The sequence below is a fragment of the Culex quinquefasciatus genome, chromosome 3, assembly GCF_015732765.1.
Source record: "Culex quinquefasciatus strain JHB chromosome 3, VPISU_Cqui_1.0_pri_paternal, whole genome shotgun sequence".
Taxonomy (NCBI): domain Eukaryota; kingdom Metazoa; phylum Arthropoda; class Insecta; order Diptera; family Culicidae; genus Culex; species Culex quinquefasciatus.
In genome coordinates this window covers 30631206-30657369 of record NC_051863.1, presented here as the reverse complement: position 1 = coordinate 30657369, position 26164 = coordinate 30631206, and the positions used below count along the sequence as shown (strand labels likewise).

The 26164-nt window shown below is 38.8% G+C and overlaps 1 protein-coding gene across 4 annotated transcripts in view; it reads left to right on the top strand.

Annotated features, from left to right (window-relative positions):
• LOC6035033 (glycerol-3-phosphate dehydrogenase, mitochondrial) overlaps positions 1 to 25355 on the top strand; it is a 30061-nt gene extending 4706 nt beyond the window's left edge. The window contains exons 1-7 of one of the 4 annotated variants that reach the window (XM_038266347.1): positions 12223 to 12448; positions 21738 to 21856; positions 21921 to 23762; positions 23826 to 23927; positions 23993 to 24119; positions 24258 to 24587; positions 24875 to 25355. In XM_038266347.1, the coding sequence (XP_038122275.1) occupies positions 21752 to 21856; positions 21921 to 23762; positions 23826 to 23927; positions 23993 to 24119; positions 24258 to 24283 (2202 nt within the window). In that variant the 5' untranslated portion in view covers positions 12223 to 12448; positions 21738 to 21751 and the 3' untranslated portion in view covers positions 24284 to 24587; positions 24875 to 25355. Of the gene's footprint in view, positions 1 to 12222; positions 12458 to 21737; positions 21857 to 21920; positions 23763 to 23825; positions 23928 to 23992; positions 24201 to 24257; positions 24588 to 24874 lie in introns of those variants that run through there. The other 3 variants (XM_038266349.1, XM_038266348.1, XM_001845224.2) reach the window with 3 other exon arrangements.
• The last annotated feature ends 809 nt before the right edge of the window (positions 25356 to 26164 follow it).

Below are 26164 nucleotides of genomic sequence, written 5' to 3'. Positions count from 1 at the left end.
CGCGTGGTCGTGGATCTGATCGTGATTTTCATGACCTCGTACATTCCACCGTGCAGGTTGTTCCGATTGCAGTAGATCTTTCCTAAGCATCCTTCGGCGATGAATCTGTTCTAAAATTGACTGCGAGAAGACGCTCCCAGATTGTTCCAGAGAAAGTTTGGGACCTCGAACTAGCAGCGCACAAAGCTCTGGCTGGCTGCTGGTTCTCTCTGATAACTCCACCAGTAGTCAACCAAATTGCTGGCCTTGGCAGCCACGCAGCATTGCAGGTCATTGCTGACAGTTCGATAGAGGCGCGAGTCACCGAGGACAGGTTGAGCTCACAGGAACATGCTGAAAGTCTAAAAAGAAAGATTAATTCAGGTTTATCGATTCTTCTAGAAAACTGCAAACCTCCTTAAAATCCTGTTAAACTGGTCCTAACTGGATTGATTTGCAACTGCAACTTCGAAGAACGCAAACCACTTTTACCAAAACCGTTTTGCTGGAGAAAAAACAAACATACAGAACCCTCAAAAAGATCAAGATATGTTTTGTTTTTTTTTTTATGTTGGGGAAACAAAAAATGACGTTTAGAAACTTACCCTCCCTGCGGCTGAGACGCTGAGTTCATCGTAGCAGCAAGATCTGCAGAGCTGGCAGATTTGTAAATATTTCTTGGGGAAAAAGTCTGTAGTCTATATCAAGCGCAACAATGAAAATGGGCCTAAGATGATGTACCTCTTCATATATTTTTAAAACGATTTGAAATTATTAAAAATACATTTACAAAAATAATTTAAGCAAAACAAGGTAATGAGGCCAAAGCCGAAGAGTATAGAAACAGTTAATCCCGAGGTTAATCCTATTCACTTTTGAAATCATCAACTGTCATGAGAAAGATTGACTGATTGTTTACTTCGTCTTTGGACTAATAACATTGTTTAGCTTAAATCATTATATTTTATAAGTATAGTTTATAAGTACCTTATAGTTTATATAGTTATAGTTTATATAGTTATAGTTTATAAGTACCTCACTTGACTCGAGCAAGTATTAATTTTTCAAACATTGTCCTTTTTTATGCAAGCACCTGCAAAAAGTGCAGCTTGTTGGGCATGCCAACACTGCATTTTTTTTCTGAAATTCGATTTTTTTCAGCTCTTGCCCAGTGAGTTCAATTTGTATTCTGGAAAGTAATTCAATTTGAATCGTATACGGATTCCGTTTCAAACGCAACAAATGGCTCCAAGTTTGTATCGATTGTTGCGTTTGAAACGGAATTCGGATTGAGTTGACTGGGTGGCCGACAGCTTCAGTCACAGGGGCGTTGGACATGCTTATCCGGATCGAACTGTCAAGCAAGTGTCAAAAATGAAAAATCGCTGCAAAAGTTAACAGTTTCAGTTGGAATAAAGAATTCCTCCTAAAGAAAATCAATGAAACAGAAAAAAATGTTTAAAAAAAAAACAAACTGTCGAGTAGAAGTGCTGGCCAGACTTGACTTCGCCGTAACAGATTCCATCCGGATCAAACCCGATCTTTACCGAAGAGAACCTGATCATGTAGGAACGTCCCAGTCTGCAATACCGAGAAAAACTGCCCGAGAAGTGTCGCTAATCTGGGTGAATCTTTTCCGGAGGCCAGGCATCCAGGTTCGGAACATGTAAACAAACGCCGCAGAAGTTGCTCACCAGCTGGTGGAAGTCCTGATCGTGTGCCGCACGAGGCGAATTATGTAAGTTACGGCGCTGTTGATGTGGACATTCCGCAAATGCCAAGTGGTCACAAAGACAACGTTTCGACTAATTCTCCACGATGGGTTTGCTGTAGATGTACTCTAGGATAAGAAAACGTTAATTAAATTTTGTCATCAACTGCTTGCTTGTTAAAGCCGACACTTCCTTAAATTCAATCTTTTCAACACTTACCAAACTTCTGATTGCCCTAAACCAGGGAACAACAACACTGTGGACCATAATATTTCCTGATTCTTGCATTAATGCAAGCGCATCCAATTAAAATCATTTTTAAACGACCGCTTCCTAACAGCAGCTCATAAGAACTGTTTTGTTTTGATTCGCTGTCACTCAATGAATAACCATTGTTTTGGAAATTTACATATGTTTCAAATTTACATTATTACTTTTTTACATTTGATTCAAGATTTACATGTTTGCGGTCTGTCAATATTTTGCAAACTGTATTTTATTTACATGAGATTTGTCAATTACATGCAAATAGTTTTTACATGATCGCTTTTTACATCTGATTCAGCAATTTACATACGATTTAAACTTTACATGTTCGAAGTTTACATTGAAAACGTCGTTTACATGACATGGAAATTTACATATTTTTTTCTGTGAATGTTTCATGTTTGAACATTGCAAATCGGACCATTAGTTGCTGAAATATCGACATTATAAAATGGTGGGTTGTTTTGGTGAGACTTAGAAAACTTCAATTTTCCTGTTTTTAAACACTTGCATGGCAATATCTCAGCAACTAAGGGTCGTATCAACAAAGTTCAAATAGCAAAATATAGAGAATTTTCTCAGCTTTTCAAAAATATTTTTTTCAAATGTGGGCAAACATGTGCACTGATTGAAAAAGTATAAAAACTGCGACTATTTTAAAAAAAAGTCACCTAAAAATGGATTTAACTTGAAAACGGTGCATTTTATCAAAATTTCACTAGAGTACTTTTTGATTGCAAATTTGATTATACATCGAAAATGAAGTTGAAAAATGTTTACGACCAATATTTTTTTTTTTGAAAAAATCAGTATTGATTAAAAAAGTCATAACTCGGTCAAAGATTTTTTGAAATTTCTAAAAAGTTGGCATTTGATGTCCTCTAAAACATATCAAAAATTAAAAAAAAAATTGTGTTTTTTTTTCAAATCAGGTTTTAGTGACAAAAAGTTAAAATCGATCAAAAAATTCCTTCAAAAGATACAGATTTTTGAATTTTCGTACATAATTTTTGTATGGACAGCTGCCAAATTTGTATGGAAATGGACAATCTAATGATGCAAAATGGCTTCTTTGGGCATACCGAAGGCACCAAAAAAGTTTCAGTCGGATTAAAAAATACAAAAAAAAATCGAATGACCGAAATCTGAGAGAACTGCTCAGGGGTTACTTGACCAAAAAAATTAAACCCGTATTTTTTTTTGTTTGGCCACTAGGGCGACCTACACCATTCCTAGGGTGGTCCCAAAAATTGCAATTTTCGTCATTTGAACAAAAACCGCATTTTTTTTTTCAAAAAATCAGGACTCCACGCCATTTCAACCGATTTTCTTTGTCTTGGACGCAAATGAAAGGTGATAAGTTGTGAATACAAAGAGACGAGTTGTTCCTTTTAATTCCGCTATATATTTTAATATCTTGACAGATACGTATTTCGTCTACTACTTGCAGACTTCATCAGTGTTCTGTTCTCGACTGAAGGTTCATCGCTGGTGTATCCATATTTGTAGTTACTGTAGGTACTACCTCCTCGTTCTTCTTTTGTGCCTGTATAGGTAACAGCTTAAACAGCCACGTTGAGCCGTTACCTGAATCCTTGTTGAGTAAACGTTTGTTGCCTGCCTTGAAGATTTCCAAACTTTCAGCGACAGCCAGCTTCGATGGGTTAGTGATGTGTCTTAAGATGACCGCGTCGCTAGCTGTGATGTTATGTTTTTCCTCGATGATGTGTTCGGTTACTGCTGACTTGAAATGGGGACAAATCCTTTCCGTTTTCCTCCATGGCAATTTTGACATATGTGTGTATATGCTCATCCAACCTGGTTTGCAGCAATCTCTTAGTTTGTCCAATGTAGCTCATATCACAGTGGCCGCAGGATACCTCGTAGATGCCGGGTTTGCCTAAAGTCGGTATGGGGTCTTTCGTTGAACCTAAGATGGATTCCAACTGGCTGTTTCTACTGCTGAACACTAAATCGATGCCAAATTTAGCCAGTTTTTGTCGTAATGGGCGTGTTATCCTGTAGTCGAATTCTACTGCTGCTCTTCGCAGTGGCTCTGCTGATGGCGTAAGGGTTGTGAGTGAAGTTCTGTGCAGTTTTCTTTCCTTCTTATCGATGATTGCTTGGATAGTTGTTCTGCTGTAACCGTTGATTTCCGCTGTTTCAAATATGTACTCCAATTCTTTCTGTTTTCCTGCTTCGCTGAGGGGTAAAGTTGTCATCCTATGTATAAAATAATGATATGCTGCCATCTTATGTTGGAATGAATGGTTTGACGTGGCTGGGATTGTTCTTCTGGTGTTTGTTGGCTTCCTGTAGATCTCGAAAGAAAACGAAGATGGGCAACCTGGTTCTCTTAGGATCAGGATGTCTAAGAAAGGTAACTTTCCTTCGACTTCCATTTCGTAAGTGAACTTGATGCTCCTGCGTGCACTGTTTATGGTGTCCAGTACCGTTGTTAGTGAGTCCCTTTTGATGATGCAGAAGATGTCATCTACGTATCTCCACCAACGTTCTGGTAGTAGGTTTTGGTTTGTAGTTCGTGTTCCAAAGCTGCCATGTAAACATCGCTCATGAACGGTGACAGTGGGTTACCCATCGATGCTCCCATCCTCTGTTGGTAGATGCAATCCCTGAACTGGAAGTAGCTCTGTTCCATGCATAATTTGACGAATGTTATATACTGGATCGTTTTTGTCTCCATGGTTCTCCCTCGTATTGTGATTGCAGCCAATCCCGTAGAGTTCCTATTGCGTTTTTACTGGTATGCTTGGGAACAGTGCTGTTACGTCGAAGGAAACCATTATTTCATCCTCAGCTATCGGTCCCGACTCTAAGAGCTCCTTTGTGATCACCTGCGAACTGATGATCGAACGGCTCGGGAAGGGTTTCGGCATACTCTTGAATTCCTCGACAAGCCACTTTGCGATCCGACTGGTTGGGGCATCCACTGCTGAAATGATTTCTCGCATCTCGTTGCCTGGTTTATGCACTTTAGGTAGTGCTTTAATCCTTGGTAGAGTTGGGTTCGGTACTCTCAACGATTTTGCAGTTTTCCCAACCGATTTCAAAGGCCTGCACATTCTTTGATGGTGTTCTCTACTTTTTGACCATATCGATTAGCGTGTATCCTCGTTGTAGTGAATATTTTCCCTGTTTCCGAGTTTCTCAAGAAGTTCCTTGTCGTATTCGTCCCGGTCCATGATTACTACCCGGTTTCCCTTGTCCGCTTTTAGGTAGTACACGGGTTTCTCCTTGAGTTCCTTCACTACTCGTACTTCGGCGTTGTCCTGGTGTTTTGTTGTTGCTTCTCGTATTAATTTGGATACCGTCATCCTGACGCTGTTGATTTGTGCTGGAAGGAGCGGGGAGGTTTTGTCTGTTTTTCGTCGATGCTGTTAGCATTGATAACAGTTTCGATGTCGATAACAATGTTTTCCAGGTTTGGTTTTGATGATACCGCGTACTTAAGACCTTTGTTGAGTAAAGTTAACTGTTCTTCTGAAAAAGTTTCAGAAGAACGATTAACAACGAACTCTTCTAAGGGTTTAACTACTGGTTTCATTGTAGGGGCAATGTGGGAAATTCTGCTAAAACGCTCAACCAAACCACAATTACCATGGCAACCAAGCCTTCGGAGCACAACAAGTTCATCGGACTGAAGAAAATCATCGCAGGTATCCACAAAGACATCGCCTTCTTGAAAAAATGCGTCGAACACCGAGTTACACCAACTAGCCACAAGATTAGGACGAAGGGTCATACGGACAGCAAAATCATCCGGAGGGTGGAGTTAGAGCTTGTCAAAGAGAGCATCAAAAACTCTACGGTAGACTGAGTATCAAAACTCTCGAATGCTATTCACTCCATCTGAAACTAGCCAAAGAATTCCCCATCGAATTCGAAGCCTTTTTGACGAAGGTTAAGGTAGCCGAGAAGTGCGAATCAGAAAGGAAACGCAAGATACTGGACAACAAATTCCGACAACTGATTTCCCACATTGCCCCTACAATGAAACCAGTAGTTAAACCCTTAGAAGAGTTCGTTGTTAATCGTTCTTCTGAAACTTTTTCAGAAGAACAGTTAACTTTACTCAACAAAGGTCTTAAGTACGCGGTATCATCAAAACCAAACCTGGAAAACATTGTTATCGACATCGAAACTGTTATCAATGCTAACAGCATCGACGAAAAACAGACAAAACCTCCCCGCTCCTTCCAGCACAAATCAACAGCGTCAGGATGACGGTATCCAAATTAATACGAGAAGCAACAACAAAACACCAGGACAACGCCGAAGTACGAGTAGTGAAGGAACTCAAGGAGAAACCCGTGTACTACCTAAAAGCGGACAAGGGAAACCGGGTAGTAATCATGGACCGGGACGAATACGACAAGGAACTTCTTGAGAAACTCGGAAACAGGGAAAAATATTCACTACAACGAGGATACACGCTAATCGATATGGTCAAAAAAGTAGAGAACACCATCAAAGAATGTGCAGGCCTTTTGAAATCGGTTGGGAAAACTGCAAAATCGTTGAGAGTACCGAACCCAACTCTACCAAGGATTAAAGCACTACCTAAAGTGCATAAACCAGGCAACGAGATGCGAGAAATCATTTCAGCAGTGGATGCCCCAACCAGTCGGATCGCAAAGTGGCTTGTCGAGGAATTCAAGAGTATGCCGAAACCCTTCCCGAGCCGTTCGATCATCAGTTCGCAGGTGTTCACAAAGGAGCTCTTAGAGTCGGGACCGATAGCTGAGGATGAAATAATGGTTTCCTTCGACGTAACAGCACTGTTCCCAAGCATACCAGTAAAAACGCAATAGGAACTCTACGGGATTGGCTGCAATCACAATACGAGGGAGAACCATGGAGACAAAAACGATCCAGTATATAACATTCGTCAAATTATGCATGGAACAGAGCTACTTCCAGTTCAGGGATTGCATCTACCAACAGAGGATGGGAGCATCGATGGGTAACCCACTGTCACCGTTCATGAGCGATGTTTACATGGCAGCTTTGGAACACGAACTACAAACCAAAACCTACTACCAGAACGTTGGTGGAGATACGTAGATGACATCTTCTGCATCATCAAAAGGGACTCACTAACAACGGTACTGGACACCATAAACAGTGCACGCAGGAGCATCAAGTTCACTTACGAAATGGAAGTCGAAGGAAAGTTACCTTTCTTAGACATCCTGATCCTAAGAGAACCAGGTTGCCCATCTTCGTTTTCTTTCGAGATCTACAGGAAGCCAACAAACACCAGAAGAACAATCCCAGCCACGTCAAACCATTCATTCCAACATAAGATGGCAGCATATCATTATTTTATACATAGGATGACAACTTTACCCCTCAGCGAAGCAGGAAAACAGAAAGAATTGGAGTACATATTTGAAACAGCGGAAATCAACGGTTACAGCAGAACAACTATCCAAGCAATCATCGATAAGAAGGAAAGAAAACTGCACAGAACTTCACTCACAACCCTTACGCCATCAGCAGAGCCACTGCGAAGAGCAGCAGTAGAATTCGACTACAGGATAACACGCCCATTACGACAAAAACTGGCTAAATTTGGCATCGATTTAGTGTTCAGCAGTAGAAACAGCCAGTTGGAATCCATCTTAGGTTCAACGAAAGACCCCATACCGACTTTAGGCAAACCCGGCATCTACGAGGTATCCTGCGGCCACTGTGATATGAGCTACATTGGACAAACTAAGAGATTGCTGCAAACCAGGTTGGATGAGCATATACACACATATGTCAAAATTGCCATGGAGGAAAAACGGAAAGGATTTGTCCCCCATTTCAAGTCAGCAGTAACCGAACACATCATCGAGGAAAAACATAACATCACAGCTAGCGACGCGGTCATCTTAAGACACATCACTAACCCATCGAAGCTGGCTGTCGCTGAAAGTTTGGAAATCTTCAAGGCAGGCAACAAACGTTTACTCAACAAGGATTCAGGTAACGGCTCAACGTGGCTGTTTAAGCTGTTACCTATACAGGCACAAAAGAAGAACGAGGAGGTAGTACCTACAGTAACTACAAATATGGATACACCAGCGATGAACCTTCAGTCGAGAACAGAACACTGATGAAGTCTGCAAGTAGTAGACGAAATACGTATCTGTCAAGATATTAAAATATATAGCGGAATTAAAAGGAACAACTCGTCTCTTTGTATTCACAGTAATGCATTCTGCTAAAACGCTCAACCAAACCACAAAGTGATAAGTTGGTCTTTCTAGGAAAAATAGTGTAGAGATCGAAAAATCTAGCCTAACATTTGAATAAGTCCAGTGAAACTTTAAAGAGCCATCGTCTTCAAATATTTTTATCGGATTCCTTGAACAATTTTACGTAACATACTAAAAAATAGGAGGTGTTCATTAACAGGATTCCTAGATATGATTGAAAATGAAAACTGGGATTTTGACCGAATCGAGGAAAAGACGAAAATGAGAAAAAATCAACTTTTTTTTCACTAAAACTGCGATAACTTTAAAATTTTAGCAATGACCTTTACATGTTTGGGTATCACAATTTTAGTAGGTAATTAAAACGGCAACTTTTGGTAACGTCATCAGGGGTGACATTGCTTCTAGGGGGTGAGATTGGGCCATACAATTTTCTGGATTTTTGTATGACTCATTCTCACCCCCCAGACCCAATGTCACCCATGATGACGGTACCCTAACATGTACTCTTTGGTAATACTGTTTTGATTTGAACGGTGAACAAAATATCGAAATGTAACAGTTGTTGTGAAACTTTATTTACTCTCTCAATTATCCCTAAGCTTTATAGCAGGTGATAATCAAGAGCAGTAAAACTCATTCATAAAGTTTGTCCACGAGAGATGCGCCTCGCCTTGCGTCCAGTTTGCACGAGTGAATCACATGTCGAAGCATTATTGAGTGGAACGCGCGTGTCATTTCAAGCAAACAGCTTTTAAATTGTTTGGCGCCTTGAAGTATTGATTTATGTGCACTAAGTTTCTGAAAAATGGTTCAATTACTGTGAGCATCATTTGTAACATGAAAGCTTTTTAGAAAGTACGCTTTTTTTTTATTTTTCACAACATGACAGCATAATAGTAGTTTATGCAACAAGTTGCAAAAAGAGGATTTTTTCAGCACGAGTCGTACATTTATTCAACGAGGTTCACCGAGTTGGATAAATACGAAGAGTGCTGAAAAAATCAAGTTTTGCAACGAGTTCCATACAACATTTTTTGCAATTCCAATAAACACACACTGAGTGAAATTTTATGTCAAATTTTCATGTATTTTGTCAATAAATCGTTTAAATCAAAAAAATGTTGAAAAGAGTTACTTTTCGAAACAAGTGCTAAAAAGTTCAACTTTTCAGCACCCATTTGAGTGCTGAAAAGTAGAACTTTTCAGCATTTATTTTGAAAAGTGTTGCTATACGATTCTGTTATTTTTGGTACAGAAAAGTAGGCTATTTCGTCGTTAAAGAATGACAGGAAAAGTAAGTAGTTTCACGACGGAATTGCAAAAAAACATTATTTTGACGACTCAGCGCTAAACAAAATATCAGAGATACAAACTTTTGATTAGCCTTTGCTTCGAGGTATCATTACTCGGTTGCAATAAACCAAATATCACCGGTTCTCCACGTGCGTTTAAGCTTGAACACGCCGCCGCCGCCGGCGCGTGGGTTTTATAACGCAGCCAGCCCTAATGATGAAAATTTGGACAGCGTGTCAGCGTCAACTCTCGGCTCGACATCAGTCATCCCAGCAGGGTGGGGTTGAAATTCGCGACAAGCCAATTTGAGCGAGCACCACGACCAGTAATGAGAAGTGTCTCGTCGTTAGAGGAAATTGCGATTTTATATGAGTAGAGTGGGGTCATAGACAAATGGAGGTACATAACATGTTTACTTCTTTTTGCAAACGCGTTTTAGCACTATAGTATAGGACAACGAAATCCAAACTTTTCCAAAAGTGGACCCCTGTTAATTGAACCTTCAAAAATGAAGAAAAGTGTATATTCAAGCAAAAGTTTCATTAAAACATACAATAAATGCTTGTTGTTATCAACCTATTAACCAATTATGAGTATAAAAATAGCTGATTTCATGTTAAAAGTACTAAAAAGGCTGAAGCCGTAAGAATTAATAATTAATCAAAACTATAGTTAATTGTACTTAACTGAAGCATCATAATTGCAGTTTGAAATGATATTTTAAAATAATAAATCAATAACAAAACATTTTTTTTAAATAAACATGCGTGGTTTTATCAGCAATTGTAAACAAATCTATGATTTAGTTTCGGTAAACTATTTATGTAATTAATATGGATAAAAATGCATCAAGATTACTTTTTTTTATTATTTTTATGTTTATAGTGGTTTTTGAAACGTTTTCTCTGACCTTTTTCGGAAATAAATGTGTTTAAATGTCTGTTAGGTTTTTTGTTGTTAAAAGCCAAATGTGTTAACAAAACATATTTGTTTATAATGACCTACACCATGCATCAAAACATCAAATATCGGTTAAATTTGATATCAAAATAACAGTTTGCCTATAGTGGACCCGGGTCCACAATCGGATTATGGACCCGGGTCCAGTATAGGAAAAGGGGGTCCATAACAAGGCAAAAAAACTTTTTTTCAAATGGATATTTTTCTGCTCAAAAACAGTTAACTGATGAAACAAATAGTCAAAATTGTTCAAAAGACTTTAGATTTCATTGTTTTGTACAAAGGGTTATGAAAAAGTGCTTAAAATATTGAAAATTTGGGAAAAATGTGCTTCGGCTCTACTAGGGGGTCCACTAATGATTAAAATACCCTAGTTAATGGCTTGCAATTAAAATTTTTATTTGCTAAACACATATTTTTCAAATGTGAACATAAGTTTACAATCGGAAAGTAATGCAATCATTTTTAATGTGTTTGTCCTTTGGATTGAAAATAAACTAATTTAATGTTAAATTTTCCTCTAATTGAACAAAAAGTATCACTTCTTTAAAACATAATAAACAATCAAAAATGTCCTGCTAACAAATCGTCGCCATCGTGCTAACTTGTCGTACGTGCATTTTGGGCCAAATTGAGTTAAGAACGCCATTTTGTGCAGCTCACAATGCCTCACCTTTTGACCTTCACAGATCCCCAAAATTCGATTTCAATCCTGAGATATTCAACAAAAACCGAAAAAACTCCGTGCATTTTTGTCACTTTACATATGAAAGTAGTTTCAATCTTGTCGTGCTATCTTGTCACTCCTTGAAAATTGATGTAAGTGCGACAAAAGGCCAAAGGGATTTCAGGCCAAGAATGTCAGGATGCGTTTGTCGCACGTACGTCGTACAAGCTAGACTACCGTAAACATGTGTAATTATAACTCGGGACTCCAGCAACCAACTTCAACCAAACTTCGGGACAATGCACAGAATGGTGAGCCAAACAAAACGTGATTGTTATTGTTTACATTGCGGGCTCTCGTTTTTGAATATTCAAGGTCAAACATTAAAACGCGTTTTTCTCGGAACGTCAAAATGGCGGGTGCGACAAGATAGCACGACGACGTCGAAATGTCAGAAAAACTGTAATTTTATTATTTTATATCCGTCACCGAAAAAAAATTAAATTTCAGAAAGTCAAAAAGGGCTTTAAAATTGGTATGTAAGGAAAAAATGATCTAATTTGAAAAAATAGCATGATTATTCTATTTTTTTAAATAAATAAACCTAATTTTTGGAAAAAAAATCAACAATCGTTTCGTTTTTATTTTATCGATAAAATTCGGATATGCTCAAAAATATTAGAAAAAAAAATTGTATTTGCTCCCTTTGAGTTTGTGAAATCAAGCTCGAAATTTTTAATCATTGTTCAATTGTCTATGCTACAGCCGGTACATTACCGGCGCTATTTCTCACACAAAAGCTAGTGAGAACTAGCGAAAACGCCTGTATCAACCTGCTTCGCACACCTATCTCACCCCATCGGTGCCGTTAGTGGGGGTGACATTGATCCAGAATTTCTTGATTAGTTTAATTGTATTGAATTCGTTTTTAGTACTTGTTGAAAATTTGATTGCGAGCTTTCAAGATTTTGTTGAGTCATATAAATCATTAAAATATCACCCCCACCGATGGTGTTGAGCATTAAGTACACTCAGCCAACCACTGACTGAGTAGTGTGGATTTGCGCGACAAGCTCTCTCTTTCTCTATCGTCGCAGCTCAGGGGACACTACTCGCAGAACTGCATCGCCAGTTTGCATCGCGACGTCGTCCTCTCGAAACGGTTTGCACGGTCGTCGTCGTCTAGGGCACCAGGTGTCTCCAGGGGTTGTCTCCTTTTCGGTTGAACGGATTCCGTTGAACGTCGGCGTGCGTGGAGTTCTGTGCTTGGGGGTGGAAGTTTTTTTGTTTGTTTGGGGTTTTGCTTGGACGTTCAACAGTTTAGTGTGAGCTTCTTGGAGGTAATTAAGGTGGGATTTAGCGTTTGAAGAGGTGAAATAGTTATTGATTTAAGGTGGTTGAGGAAAATTTTCGCCGTTACATAATCGAAGCCAAGTGTGCAGAATGGTTGCAATTTTCGTTGCATTGGACACGGGAGTTCGCTGCAGAGCGCCGTATCAAGCGCATCAAGTGGGTGTGTGCGACGCAGTGATGAAGGTCAGACGACTGACTCAACTTCGCGAAACGCTGGAACGCTCGCGGGGACGATGATGTGTGTTAGCTTGAGTGGAAACGTGACATGATTCAGCAACTGTATAGTTTGAAGTTCGTGACATTAACGCTTGAAGGGCTTCGCGTCCAGAGCAATCTCCAGTGGATGTCATCAAATCTGAAGAAGAAAGCCAATCCCAGCTGTTACTCAAAGTCATTTTATGTAACTCGAAGCAGAGTGGTGCAGTGTGTTACGGCGACTACAAATCGGTATTAATAGATCGCAATTCGATCGAACAGTGCAAGTGTGCAAGAGTGCAAGTTATTTCGCGCGCCTTCAATTGCATCGAATTGTACAACCGCGAATAAAGAGATCCCCAAGGAAGCATTTCAAGCCAAAAAAAGATCGTACAACCAACAGGTAGATTGCGACCCACGTGATCCGCGACAAGAACCTCGGATTGACCTCTACGCGCGGGCTCTGCTTGACGCCGTCTTGGAGCGAGTGACTAGTTTTTGCAGAAACAGCTGATCGTGGCGCATAAGGCGCGAGTTCGAACCGGTTCAGGTCGCGTGCTCTGGTGATTTAATTTTGAAAATCACGTCACATCGACGAAATCGGCTTATGTCACGGCAGGAATGCACATTGCATCTCGGAGGAGCCGCTTAAGAAATCGTGATTGTTTAATTCATTACGTATACTAGCAGACGTGCTGAATCATTCTGTGCAGGCAACTAGTGACATCATCTGGGCTTCTGTTTGGTTGGGGAAGTGCCCATTTTGGATTGTTTGGCTATATAGTTTGTATAGTAGTTGTGTGATGTTTGTTCGCGTTTTATGATTGGCTTCGCGAAGTTTGAAATCAACTGGTGTGTTGTGGTAATGAAGGTTCGATTTGCGACATGGTGTTTAATACCAGTGTTCAATATGGTGATGCTCATGTTATGAACACTTGCTTTGAGCAGGATGATGCACTAGTTAATTTTCTAAACGTCTTTATATGGAGTATCATGCGTCTCCATCAGTTTGAAAATAAAATAAAAAAAAACATTTCCTGGAAATACAGTATGTAAAAAAAGTATTTACACCCCTTGGGCAGTATGCACATTTTGTGATGAAACATGTTAAAAATTTAAAGTTTGACAGGAACCTAGTACTACGTTTTGAGCATGAGCATGAGCATGAGCATGGTTGACTGCCAATGAGCTGCTACTCCGTTATTGACAGATCAGCTGAAGTTAAACAATGAATCAAAAATGATCAGTGGGAGCCAACCATCCGTTCACTGTTTAACCTCTGAAGATCCCTACTTTATTAGTCAATACCGGCACCCTCCCAAGAAGCCTGCAGTTCAACAAAAGGGAGGAATGTTAGTCCGATAGTTGAAGTTGCAGACTCATCAAGCACATAGTTTTTCGCTATATACTTGTTGATACCGCTTGAGACCGTTGAATCCACAGCATCTCCTTCAAGCATCACGTGATTAATTTTTTTTGTTAGTAGGATAAGGTATTGGCTTTTCGATGCCTCCCGAGCTACGACGCTATGGGGAGGACTTTCATAACAGACCCGTCGGCGAGCCTTCCGAGCAACGATGCTATGGGAAGGTCTTTCTGGTTAACACACAAAATCACTCACACACAGTTATTTTGCTCCACTATTAACTCAACGATCCAAATTGTCAGTGCGTCTTTCGTTCATTATATAGAAATGGCTTTTCCAACCCCAAAAAAATAAAACCTTCGAAAAATTTAAACACAATCCATCCGACGCCGTGCCTTCCGATCAACGATGATATAGGAAGGGCTTTGAAAATCACAAAAAAATCACTTTTCACTCCGAATATTTTTTACGACTACGCGCTCCCTTTGCCAATTATGCACTCACAGGAACCTAGTACTACGTTTTGTTCAAAAACTCATGCCAAACATTTTGCTACAAAAAGCTCATGAAAAGATGATTTCTATAAAAAGTTATATAACAAATACTATTACGAAAATAAAAAAGGTGCAAAAAAAGTTTGTACACCTTTCGAAAAATTAACATAAATAATGTTATTTGTTGACAAATCACCATAAATCCAGTCTCCTAACTCCAAATAGGCATCCTTGACTGATTAAAAAAAAAATTTGGATTGAATATAAAGTTTACTAACTACTTAGTATAAAAGTTTATATAACTCTGGAAATTCTATATAAAACTTATCTAAACTTAATTTTGCAAACTTTTAATTAAACTAAATTTCAATATATTACCATAGAATTGCTAAATAAACATTTTGGAGTGGGTATAACATCGCTTTGGGGGTATTTGTATCGATAGAATAGATTTTTCTTTGGAATTTCGTACCAACCCGGAATTACGTCGTAGGAAAATCCGCCGGCATCCGAACCGGTCCACGATTCACAAGTCAACCTATGTGGAATCGGAAAGGGCATAAAATTTCCGATCTTTTGATACCCAAACATCTAGGTTTTCTTTAAAACCTACGAACAAACGTAGCTCGATTAAAGAACGAAATGTTGTATGCTGTTAGAAGGGACTAAAGAATCTATTGAAACAAGAAGTTTTTTTTATCGACAACCACCATCTGAAAAGTTACAAAACCCATGAAACATCAGAACAAAATATTGATCTAAATTGAAAAGTTATCCTTATAGGTAAATGTTTCATGACTTTTGAATAGTTGAGTATTGAAAAATTGTAGACAGTTTTGATTGACCAAAATTTTGAGGCTTCGATTTTTGGAGTTTTGGATAGACCAAATAAGCCATCTTTTGAACCATACACAAGTATGGACAAAAAACCGCCGTGTTTTAAATTTATGAAGAAATAGTGATTGTTTGAAAATCCTATTTTAAAATTTTTCAAACTTATTTAAATGTTCAGTTTTTATTCATGTTTGATTTCAAGTTGGTTTTGAAAGACATCGAAGCTATAAAGTTAAGTTGTTTTTGCATTTTCTAAGATTCGTTACATGTTTCACTTAAATTTAAATTCCCATAAAATATATTTCTAAATTTTCGTTTTTTTAATATTGTTTTTGGAACTAAAAAAGACATACCTTGAACAATAGTGCAATTTGGTGCAAAATCTGGTTACAGAGAAAAAATATGGCCAGAAACATTCAATGAGCAATTCTCTACGAAATCGGTCCTTTTTCTTCAATTTTAATTTTTGTATTTTTTAATCCGGCTTAAACTTTATTGGTGCCTTCGGTATGCCCAAAGAAGCCATTTTGCATCATTAGTTTGTCCATATAATTTTCCATACAAATTTGGCAGCTGTCCATACAAAAATGATATGTGAAAATTCTAAAATCTGTATCTTTTGAAGGATTTTTTGATCGATTTGGTGTCTTCGGCAAAGTTGTAGGTATGGATATGGACTACACTGGAAAAATATGATACACGGTAAAAAAAAATTGGTGATTTTTTTATTTAACTTTTTATCACTAAAACTTGATTTGCAAAAAAACACTATTTTTAATTTTTTTAATTTTTTGATATGTTTTAGAGGACATAAAATGCCAACTTTTCAGAAATTTCCAGGTTGTGCAAAAAATCATTGAGCGAGTTATGAATTTTTGAATCAATACAGATTTTTAAAAAAAATCGAAATATTGATCGCAAAAATTTTTCAACTTCATTTTTCGATGTAAAATCAAATTTGCATGAGCATGAGCATGAGCATGGTTGACTGCCAATGAGCTGCTACTCCGTTATTGACAGATCAGCTGAAGTTAAACAATGAATCAAAAATGATCAGTGGGAGCCAACCATCCGTTCACTGTTTAACCCCTGAAGACCCCGACTTTATTAGTCAATACCGGCGCCCTCCCAAGAAGCCTGCAGTTCAACAAAAGGGAGGAATGTTAGTCCGATAGTTGAAGTTGCAGACTCATCAAGCACATAGTTTTTCGCTATATACTTGTTGATACCGCTTGAGACCGTTGAATCCACAGCATCTCCTTCAAGCATCACGTGATTATTTTTTTGGGTTAGTAGGATAAGGTATTGGCTTTTCGATGCCTCCCGAGCTACGATGCTATGGGGAGGACTTTCATAACAAACCCGTCGGCGAGCCTTCCGAGCAACGATGCTATGGGAAGGTCTTTCTAATTAGCACACCAAAACACTCGCGCACAGCTATTTAAATACTGAATAAATGTAATTTTTCATCACGATTACCCAGACGACATTGATGATATAGGAAGGACTTTTTTACAGTCATTTACAGTAATACTTAAACTTATTTTAATGCAACAATTCACACGACGTCGTGCCTCCCGATCAACGATGATATAGGAAGGACTTGAGCAAACCAATCAGGATGAAACACGAAATAAAATTCTTTTCTTTTCACACACAATGCCACATAATTGACCGCGCGTCACCACCCAACTAATTGAACTGATTTTCTTCTGCTTGTGGGCAAGCCAACCAGGATGAAACACGAAATAAAATTCTTTTCTTTTCACACACAATGCCACATAATTGACCGCGCATCACCACCCAACTAATTGAACTGATTTTCTTCTGCTTGTGGGCAAGCCAACCAGGATGAAACACGAAATAACATTCTTTTCTTTTCACACACAATGCCACATAATTGACCGCGCGTCACCACCCAACAAATTGAACTGATTTTCTTCTGCTTGTGGGCAAGCCAACCAGGATGAAACACGAAATAAAATTCTTTTCTTTTCACACACAATGCCACATAATTGATCGCGCATCACCACCCAACTAATTGAACTGATTTTCTTCTGCTTGTGGGCAAGCCAACCAGGATGAAACACGAAATAAAATTCTTTTCTTTTCACACACAATGCCACATAATTGACCGCGCGTCACCACCCAACAAATTGAACTCCGAAATATTGATCGCAAAAATTTTTCAACTTCATTTTTCGATGTAAAATCAAATTTGCAATCAAAAAGTACTTTGGTGAAATTTTGATAAAGTGCACCGTTTTCATGTTAAATCCATTTTTAGGTGACTTTTTTGAAAATAGTCGCAGTTTTTCATTTTTTTAAATTAGTGCACATGTTTGCCCACTTTTGAAAAAAATATTTTTGAAATGCTGAGAAAATTCTCTATATTTTGCTTCTTGAGACTTTGTTGATACGACCTTTAGTTGCTGAGATATTGCAATGCAAAGGTTTAAAAACAGGAAAATTGATGTTTTCTAAGTCTAACCCAAACAGCCCACCATTTTTCAATGTCGATATCTCAGCAACTAATGGTCCGATTTTCAATGTTAATATATGAAAAAAATTGTAAAATTTTCCGATCTTTCCGAAAACAATATTTTCAAAATTTTCAAATCAAGACTAACATTTTAAAAGGGCGTAATATTGAATGTTTGGCTTTTTGAAATGTTACTCTTGATTTGAAAATTTTGAAAATATTGTTATCAAAAATATCGGAAAATTTTACAAATTTTTCATATATTAACATTGAAAATTGGACCATTAGTTGCTGAGATATAGACAGTAAAAAATTGTGGACTGTTTGGATGAGACTTAGAAAACATCAATTTTCCTGTTTTTAAACCTTTGCATTGCAATACCCAGCAACTAAAGGTCGTATCAACAGAGTCTGAAAAAGCAAAATATAGAGAATTTTCTCAGCTTTTCAAAAATATTTTTTTCAAAAGTGGGCAAACATGTGCACTAATTTAAAAAAATGAAAAACTGCGACTATTTTCGAAAAAGTCACCTAAAAATGGATTTAACATGAAAACGGTGCACTTTATCAAAATTTCACTAAAGTACTTTTTGATTGCAAATTTGATTTTACATCGAAAAATGAAGTTGAAAAATTTTTGCGACCAATATTTCGATTGGTATTGATTCAAAAATTCATAACTCGCTCAATGATTTTTTGCACAACCTGGAAATTTCTGAAAAGTTGGCATTTTATGTCCTCTAAAACATATCAAAAAATGAAAAAAATTAAAAATAGTGTTTTTTTGCAAATCAAGTTTTGGTGATAAAAAGTTAAATAAAAAAATCACCAATTTTTTTTACCGTGTATCATTTTTTTCCAGTGTAGTCCATATCCATACCTACAACTTTACCCAAGACACCAAATCGATCAAAAAATTCCTTCAAAAGATACAAATTTTTGAATTTTCATACATCATTTTTGTATGGACAGCTGCCAAATTTGTATGGAAAATTATATGGACAAACTAATGATGCAAAATGGCTTCTTTGGGCATACCGAAGGCACCAAAAAAGTTTCAGCCGGATTAAAAAATACAAAAAAAATCGAATGACCGAAATCCTAGAGAATTGCTCCAATGCTAAATGAGATTTGCACTTTTAAAATGCTGAGAAAATTTCCTACAAAAATGTACAAAATGCAAGTGCAATCATCTGAAATCAATTTAAAATGCATTTTCTTTGATCATTGGAAGACCCCACAAAGTTTGAGCCTAGTTTAGTTGTTTTGAAATCATTAGTTTTCAATAAATGTTTAATTTGATGAAAACAAAATTTTAAGCGAAAAAAAAATGTTGTGGTACTGTACATGGATTTTTTTTTAAATTCTAAGTATATTTGAATAAAACATATCAAAAAATCTCGAAAATAAAAAAAAACATATGTATTTTGGGAAACTTAAAGTGAAAAACAGTTAAATAAAAAATCGGGATTTTTTACATGTTATTATTTTTTCTGGAAATTCCTCAACAATACCTACAACTTTGCACAAGACACCAGATAGATCAGAAAATGCATTCAAAAGTTGCAGATTTTCGAATATTTACGTACCTACCATTTTTGTAAGGACAACTGCCGAAATTGGGTGAACTAATGACACACAATAGCTTTTTTGGACAAAGTTTGAACCAAATAAAAAAATACAAGTAAAATCAATTTCCGGTTTTGGTGGAGAACTCTCTACTGTTAAATGCATTTTAAAACATTTTTTTGTTCAAATAATGAGACCATGGCTTGTTATTTCAATTTTTAGTTTTTTTTATTTTGTTGACCCCCCTTCTCCCTTCGATCTCCGGCAAAGCTGAGTGATAATAACTATTTTAAATATTTGCATCGGCCATTTTAACCTTTACAAAAAAATATATAAATGAAGAAATCAGAATTTTTAAATTTGATTCAAGTTTATTTGTTTTTTAAATAAAAAATATCCATTTGTGATACCACCAAAACCAATTATGAAGCATAATTCAAAGAAAATCTAAATTTACTAAAAAATTTGTTTTACTGAAGTAAATTTGAATATATTTAGTTTCAATAACAATACAAATTTACACTTGTTTTGTAAATTCCTAAAACTACTAAAAATGTTATTCTACTGAAGTAAATCTGAAGATATTGTTAAATTCAGTTTCAATAAGGCTGGTACAAAATTTATTTAATGTTTTTGTTCCCCCCCCCCCTCCTTCGAAGTTGGCCCGAAAAATCGGGCGGCAAAAGAAATATTTTTTTAAAAACCTTCAATAATTCAATTTAACTTTAAGTGAAATCAGCTCAATTTAAAAAGCATTCCCCTGCGTTTAGAATCATTTTAAGCATATTTGGGTTGATTTAAAAATCATAGTAACTTTTGAAAATTTTCGATGTTTATTAACGCAAAAAGTTTTTGTTTTGCTAAAATTTTTGTTTTCGTCAAATCTTATTTTTTTGAAAACTAATGATTGCAAAACAGCTGTACTAGTGTAAAATGCATTTCATAACACGTTTTCCTTGCAAATGTTGAAACTATGGATTGTTATTTCAATATTTATATTTTTTTTTTAAATTTAAAATAAAAAAAGTGATCAGAAATGGCTTTTAAGCGTGTTTTTAATCTTACCCTTGGTTTAGGGTTTCTCTGATACTATTGTTCGATTGGCAATGAAAAAAAATATTTTTTTTTTTAATTTTCTGATCTTTACAACAGACTAATAAAATTTTCAAAACAACCTATCCGTCATATGCAGATCTAGATCTAGAAATGAGAAATTAACTATTTGTAGAATAATTGGAAAAGGTGGCGGTGCGTGGCCGAATGGTTACGCTGTCCGCTTTGTAAGCGGATGATTCTGGGTTCGATTCCCATCTGCTGCAACCTTCCATCGGATGAGGAAGTAAAATGTCGGCCCCGGCCTTGGTTGTTAGGCCGTTAAGTGTAGGAGTCGTCTCCATGCCATAAGAACAAACAACACACCAAACCAAGCCTACTCCGGTGGAATCGCTGGCGGCGGTTGGACTCTCAATCCGAAGGTCGTCAGTTCAAACACTGGGGTGGAAGGATCCTTGGAGTAGAAAGAGGTTTTGGGTGCTCTCCTCATTCAAGCCTTCGGACTCCTAGGTTCGAGCAGAAACTTGCAATAGAGACCACAAAAGACCCGGGGGTCGTTAATGTGGATGGTTTGATTTTGATTTTTGAGAATAATTGAAATGTTATTAAATGTTTTCGACCACAGATTTCAATATTTTTCAAAAATTACACTTTGAAATGTTGAACAACTCAAGTATCGGACTAACATTCCCATCCACTTCCCCGTGACTCTACCACTGGTCGTGGCCGGCACCGGTATTGATCAGCATGATAGGGGCCTTTGAGAAGCTGCGAAGCGAGGAAAGATAGCACTCACTTATCTTCAACGGCTCGTGGATATAACTTCTGGAGGTCCTGGTCAATAACGGTGTAGCATTATGCTTATGCTTATGCTTAATTTTGAACAGTCTTAATTATAATCTTCAACTTTGCCAAAGATACCAACTCGATTAGGAAATCCCTTTTCTAGATACAGATTTTGTGTACCCATGTTATATGACCAGCCCCCAAAATTGAATGGAGACTTGCATGAAAAAAAAAAAAAAAAAATGCAGAATAGCTTCTACTGATTTAAGAAATAATGTATGGACAATGTTTCATCCAAATCAAATTAGATTTTTTTTTTCGAATGAGAGAACCACTGAATCGCATTAGCAATCTTACTGAGCAAGTTGTATTGGTGATCTTGTACTGTTCTACAGACACCAAGTTTTTTGTTTCAATTGTTGTGGACGCATGCCACACGAAACAACTGGAGGTCACTAGCAGGTGTTGATGTAGTACTTTTTTTCCATTACTTCCAGATACCGCATAGACCATGGCATCGCGTCTGAGAAAACTGGGCATTACGGCCGCCGGCGTCGCGATCGGTGCCGCTCTGTCCACGTACGCCCTCCGTGTCAGCGACGTCTCGCCACACCATGTAAGTAGCGCGAGACTTGGATCGGTTGAAACAGTTTTTGGAGTAACCTCTCTGTTTCACGCAGGTTCAAATGGAGGAGATGCAGCGAATCCGTCGCAAGCGAACTCTCCCGTCGCGATCGGAGCAGGTCAAGACGCTGCAGTCGGGTGAGGAGTTCGACGTGCTGATCATCGGTGGGGGTGCCACGGGTGCCGGTTGTGCCCTGGATGCGGTCACACGTGGTCTCAAGACGGCCCTGGTTGAGGCGGACGACTTCGCTAGTGGAACTTCGTCCAAGTCGACCAAGCTGATCCACGGTGGCGTTCGGTACCTGCAGAATGCCATCATGGGGCTGGACATTGAGCAGTACCGGATGGTGAAGGAAGCGTTGCACGAGCGTGCTTCCATGCTGCGGTCGGCGCCTCACCTGACGCGACCGCTGCCGATCATGCTGCCGGTTTACACGTGGTGGCAGATTCCGTACTTTTGGGTCGGTATCAAGGCGTACGATCTGGTAGCGGGTGATCGTAACGTCAAGACTTCGTATTACCTGTCGCGAGAGGACGCCTTGGAGTTGTTCCCGATGTTGCGTGGTGACAAGTTGTGCGGTGCGATCGTGTATTACGACGGCCAACAGGACGATGCTCGGATGTGTTTGGCCGTATCGTTGACGGCTGCTCGTCACGGAGCCGCGATCACCAACCACGTGGAGGTGTTGGAGTTGCTGAAGAAGAAGGATCCTGAGGGTGGAAAGGACATTCTGTGTGGAGCCAAGGTTCGCGATAATATCTCCAAGAAGGAGTGGACCATTAAGGCCAAGTGCGTTATCAACGCAACTGGTCCGTTTACGGACTCGATCCGTAAGATGGACAACCCGACGGTCAAGACGATCTGTTGTCCCAGCTCGGGTGTGCACATTGTGCTGCCTGGTTACTACAGCCCGCAGCAGATGGGCTTGCTGGATCCGGCGACCTCCGATGGTCGTGTGATCTTCTTCTTGCCATGGTTGAACGGTACTATTGCCGGCACTACGGATGCTCCGTGTGAAGTTACGCGCAGCCCAATGCCCAGTGAGGATGAGATTCAGTTCATTCTCAGTGAGATCAAGAACTATCTCAACAAGGACGTTGATGTCCGTCGTGGTGATGTGCTGTCGGCTTGGAGTGGCATCAGACCGCTGGTTCAGGATCCTAACAAGGGTGATACCAAGTCGTTGGCCCGTAACCACATTGTGCACGTGAGTGAGTCCAAGCTGATCACGATTGCCGGTGGAAAGTGGACCACGTTCCGTGCGATGGCTGAACATACGATTGATGCTGCCATCAAGGCTTGCAAACTGGAACCGGAACGTGAGTGCGTTACCGACGGTTTGTGGATCGAGGGCGCCCAGGGCTGGACCCCAACCATGTACATCCGCTTGGTGCAAGATTTGGGCCTGGAAGTCGAGGTCGCCAAGCACTTGGCCATCTCGTACGGTGATCGTGCCTTTGCGGTTGCCAAGATGGCCGCCCTTACCGGCAAGAGATGGCCCATCATTGGCAAGAAGCTGCACCCTGAGTTCCCCTACATTGATGCTGAAGTGCGGTACGGAATTCGTGAATATGCTTGCACCCTGGTTGATATGGTTGCCCGTAGACTGCGGTTGTCCTTCCTGAACGTGCAGGCTGCCAGCGAGGCCCTTCCAATGGTTGCCGACATTATGGCCGAAGAGCTCAAGTGGTCCAAGGAGGAAAAGGAGAAACAAATTGCGGCTTGCGAGCACTTCCTGCAGACGCAGATGGGTCAACAGGTCAACCGTCAGCTCAAGGAAAAGATTCCGGTCAATTTGTCCAAGTCCGAGGTCGACACGTACACGAAACGCTTCGAAACGATCGACAAGGATAAGAAGGGCTACGTCTCGATCACCGATATTAAGCGTGCCATGAAGGTAGATCAGCTGATCGTATGATTCGGAATCGATCAAGTTATCCCAATGATCTTTTCTTTTCAGGCCTTTGGAGATGCCGAGGTCAGCGGTGAGGAGCTTCACGACATTCTGCGTGAAATCGATACCAACATGAACGGTCAGGTTGAGCTGGATGAGTACCTTCAGGTAACGCAATCAAGATCACTTCTCACAATTCCAGATACTCGATCTTACACTAACATGTTTTCCAGATGATGTCCGCCATCAAGTCCGGAAACATTTCGCACTCGCGCTTCGCGGCCGTCGCCGAGCAGGAGGAGATCCGCAAAGAGCAGGAACGACTCCGGAAGCAGATCACCGTGGACCGTTCCGGTGGTGGTCTGTAAAACCCTTCTTTGCTTCCGCACACTTGTCCGCTGCTGATCATCACACTTGCGAGCTCGTTGATCAACTGCGCAGGTAATTGGTGACCGGAACGGCCCCCCTTAAACACGTGCTCTTCTCTGCTCTTTCCAGGTCAACAGAAGAAGAAAGTAAACTAAAGCATGCACGTGGTGCAACGATCTCAACCGTTGCTCGCTCGTTGTTGTCAACCTAAAACCAAACATTTCTCCCACCACAACACTCCACATCACACCACAGAAATCGATCCACTCTTTCGAAGGACCTGTTCGGCGGATTGCATGCGGATTTCTGTCCCCGTTGTTTCCTCTCTGTCGATGTACATAATTTAACTGTTGTTTTTTTGTGCCGAGTACGAAAGTCGATCTTACGGATCCGGAGATGATCGAATCTCGCACTTTCGTCGGAGAATGGACGTTTTGTACGACTCGTTCAATAGGATAGGTAAATTCAAAGCCAAATTCTACGGAATTTGCTGACTTAAACTTTTGGCTTATCTTATTATTTGGTTTGTTCTCTTCGAGCGGTATTCCTGATGTTTTTCTGTTTGTTTTACAATTGGATCGTTACTCTGAAATTTCTAATTAAAGTGTTGTGCTCTTACTAACTTTCGTTTTTGAGTCCTTTATTATTTAATTCGTTTCCGTTTTGTGTGTTCACGTGCGTCAAACTTTGTCGATTGTTACGACCTTGTGCTAGAACTCAACTCTAATGCTGTTTCACAATTTCAGGTATTGTTAAGCTGAGGAAGTCCCGCCAATTCACAAATATTTTTTAAGGATGCAAACATAATTTATTGAAATCATCGTCACCGGTACAGCAGCAGAAACGCGAAGTAAACCCGCATGTAAACGAATAATTTTCGAAAAGACACAAAGTATGGTAACGTTATAAAAGAAACAAAAAATCGCGATAAGCCTAAACAAAACACGTGATGCGCTTGCTCTCCGTCAAAGGACTGTTGGAGATGTTCGATTAAGCCCTGTAAAGTTATACATTTTAAATTGTTATTGTGAAAGTCAAAACACTGTTATTGAATGCTTATTTTAATCATTGATTGTTTAGAAACGAACTCATCAAGATGTGCTGGAAGCGGAATGAAAATTTTGTGGAAATGAAATCAAAAACTTTGTATTGACACATTTTTTGATCAACTCTTGATGTTTATTGGTATACCAGAATGTTAAAAAATAAATAAATCTAAAATAAGAACCGATCGTGTTTTCTTTCAGTCCGAAAAAAAACAGATATAATTACGAAACTCTGCCCAAAGGATTAAAACTATGCGATACACAATAAATGAATGGTCAAAAAAGATAAAAATATTATATTGAAGGCAGGAAAAAAAAAACAAACACACAAACAAACATTATTCTCTACAATTGAACAAATTTACTGCAAATATATTTTTTGCAATTCCGTCGTGAAACTACTTACTTTTCCTGTCATTCTTGAACGACGAAATAGCCTACTTTTCTGTACCAATAATAACAGAATCGAATAGCAACACTTTTCAAAATAAATGCTGAAAAGTTCTACTTTTCAGCACTGAAATGGGTGCTGAAAAGTTGAACTTTTCAGCACTTGTTTCGAAAAGTAACACTTTTCAACATTTTTTTTGATTTAAACGTTTTATAGGCAAAATACATGAAAATTCGACTTAAAATTTCACTCAATGGTATTTTCGGAATTGCAAAAAATGTTGTATGGAACTCGTTGTAAAACTTGATTTTTTCAGCACTTGTCGTATTTATCCAACTCGGTAAACCTCGTTGGATAAATGTACGACTCGTGCTGAAAAAATCCTCTTTTTGCAACTTGTTGCATAAACTACTATTTTACAATGTCACACCTCAACGCAAATAGAAAGTATTTTGTAATATTGCATCGTCCGTAAAAAATCTTCAAGCAAATTTCGGAAGCTATAAAATGTTTCTAGAAAACGGATTTTGTAATCGAGCCGATGCCTTGGGAAAAGTGTTAGATATTAATTCGGACAACTCAAAATTTTTGTTATAGGG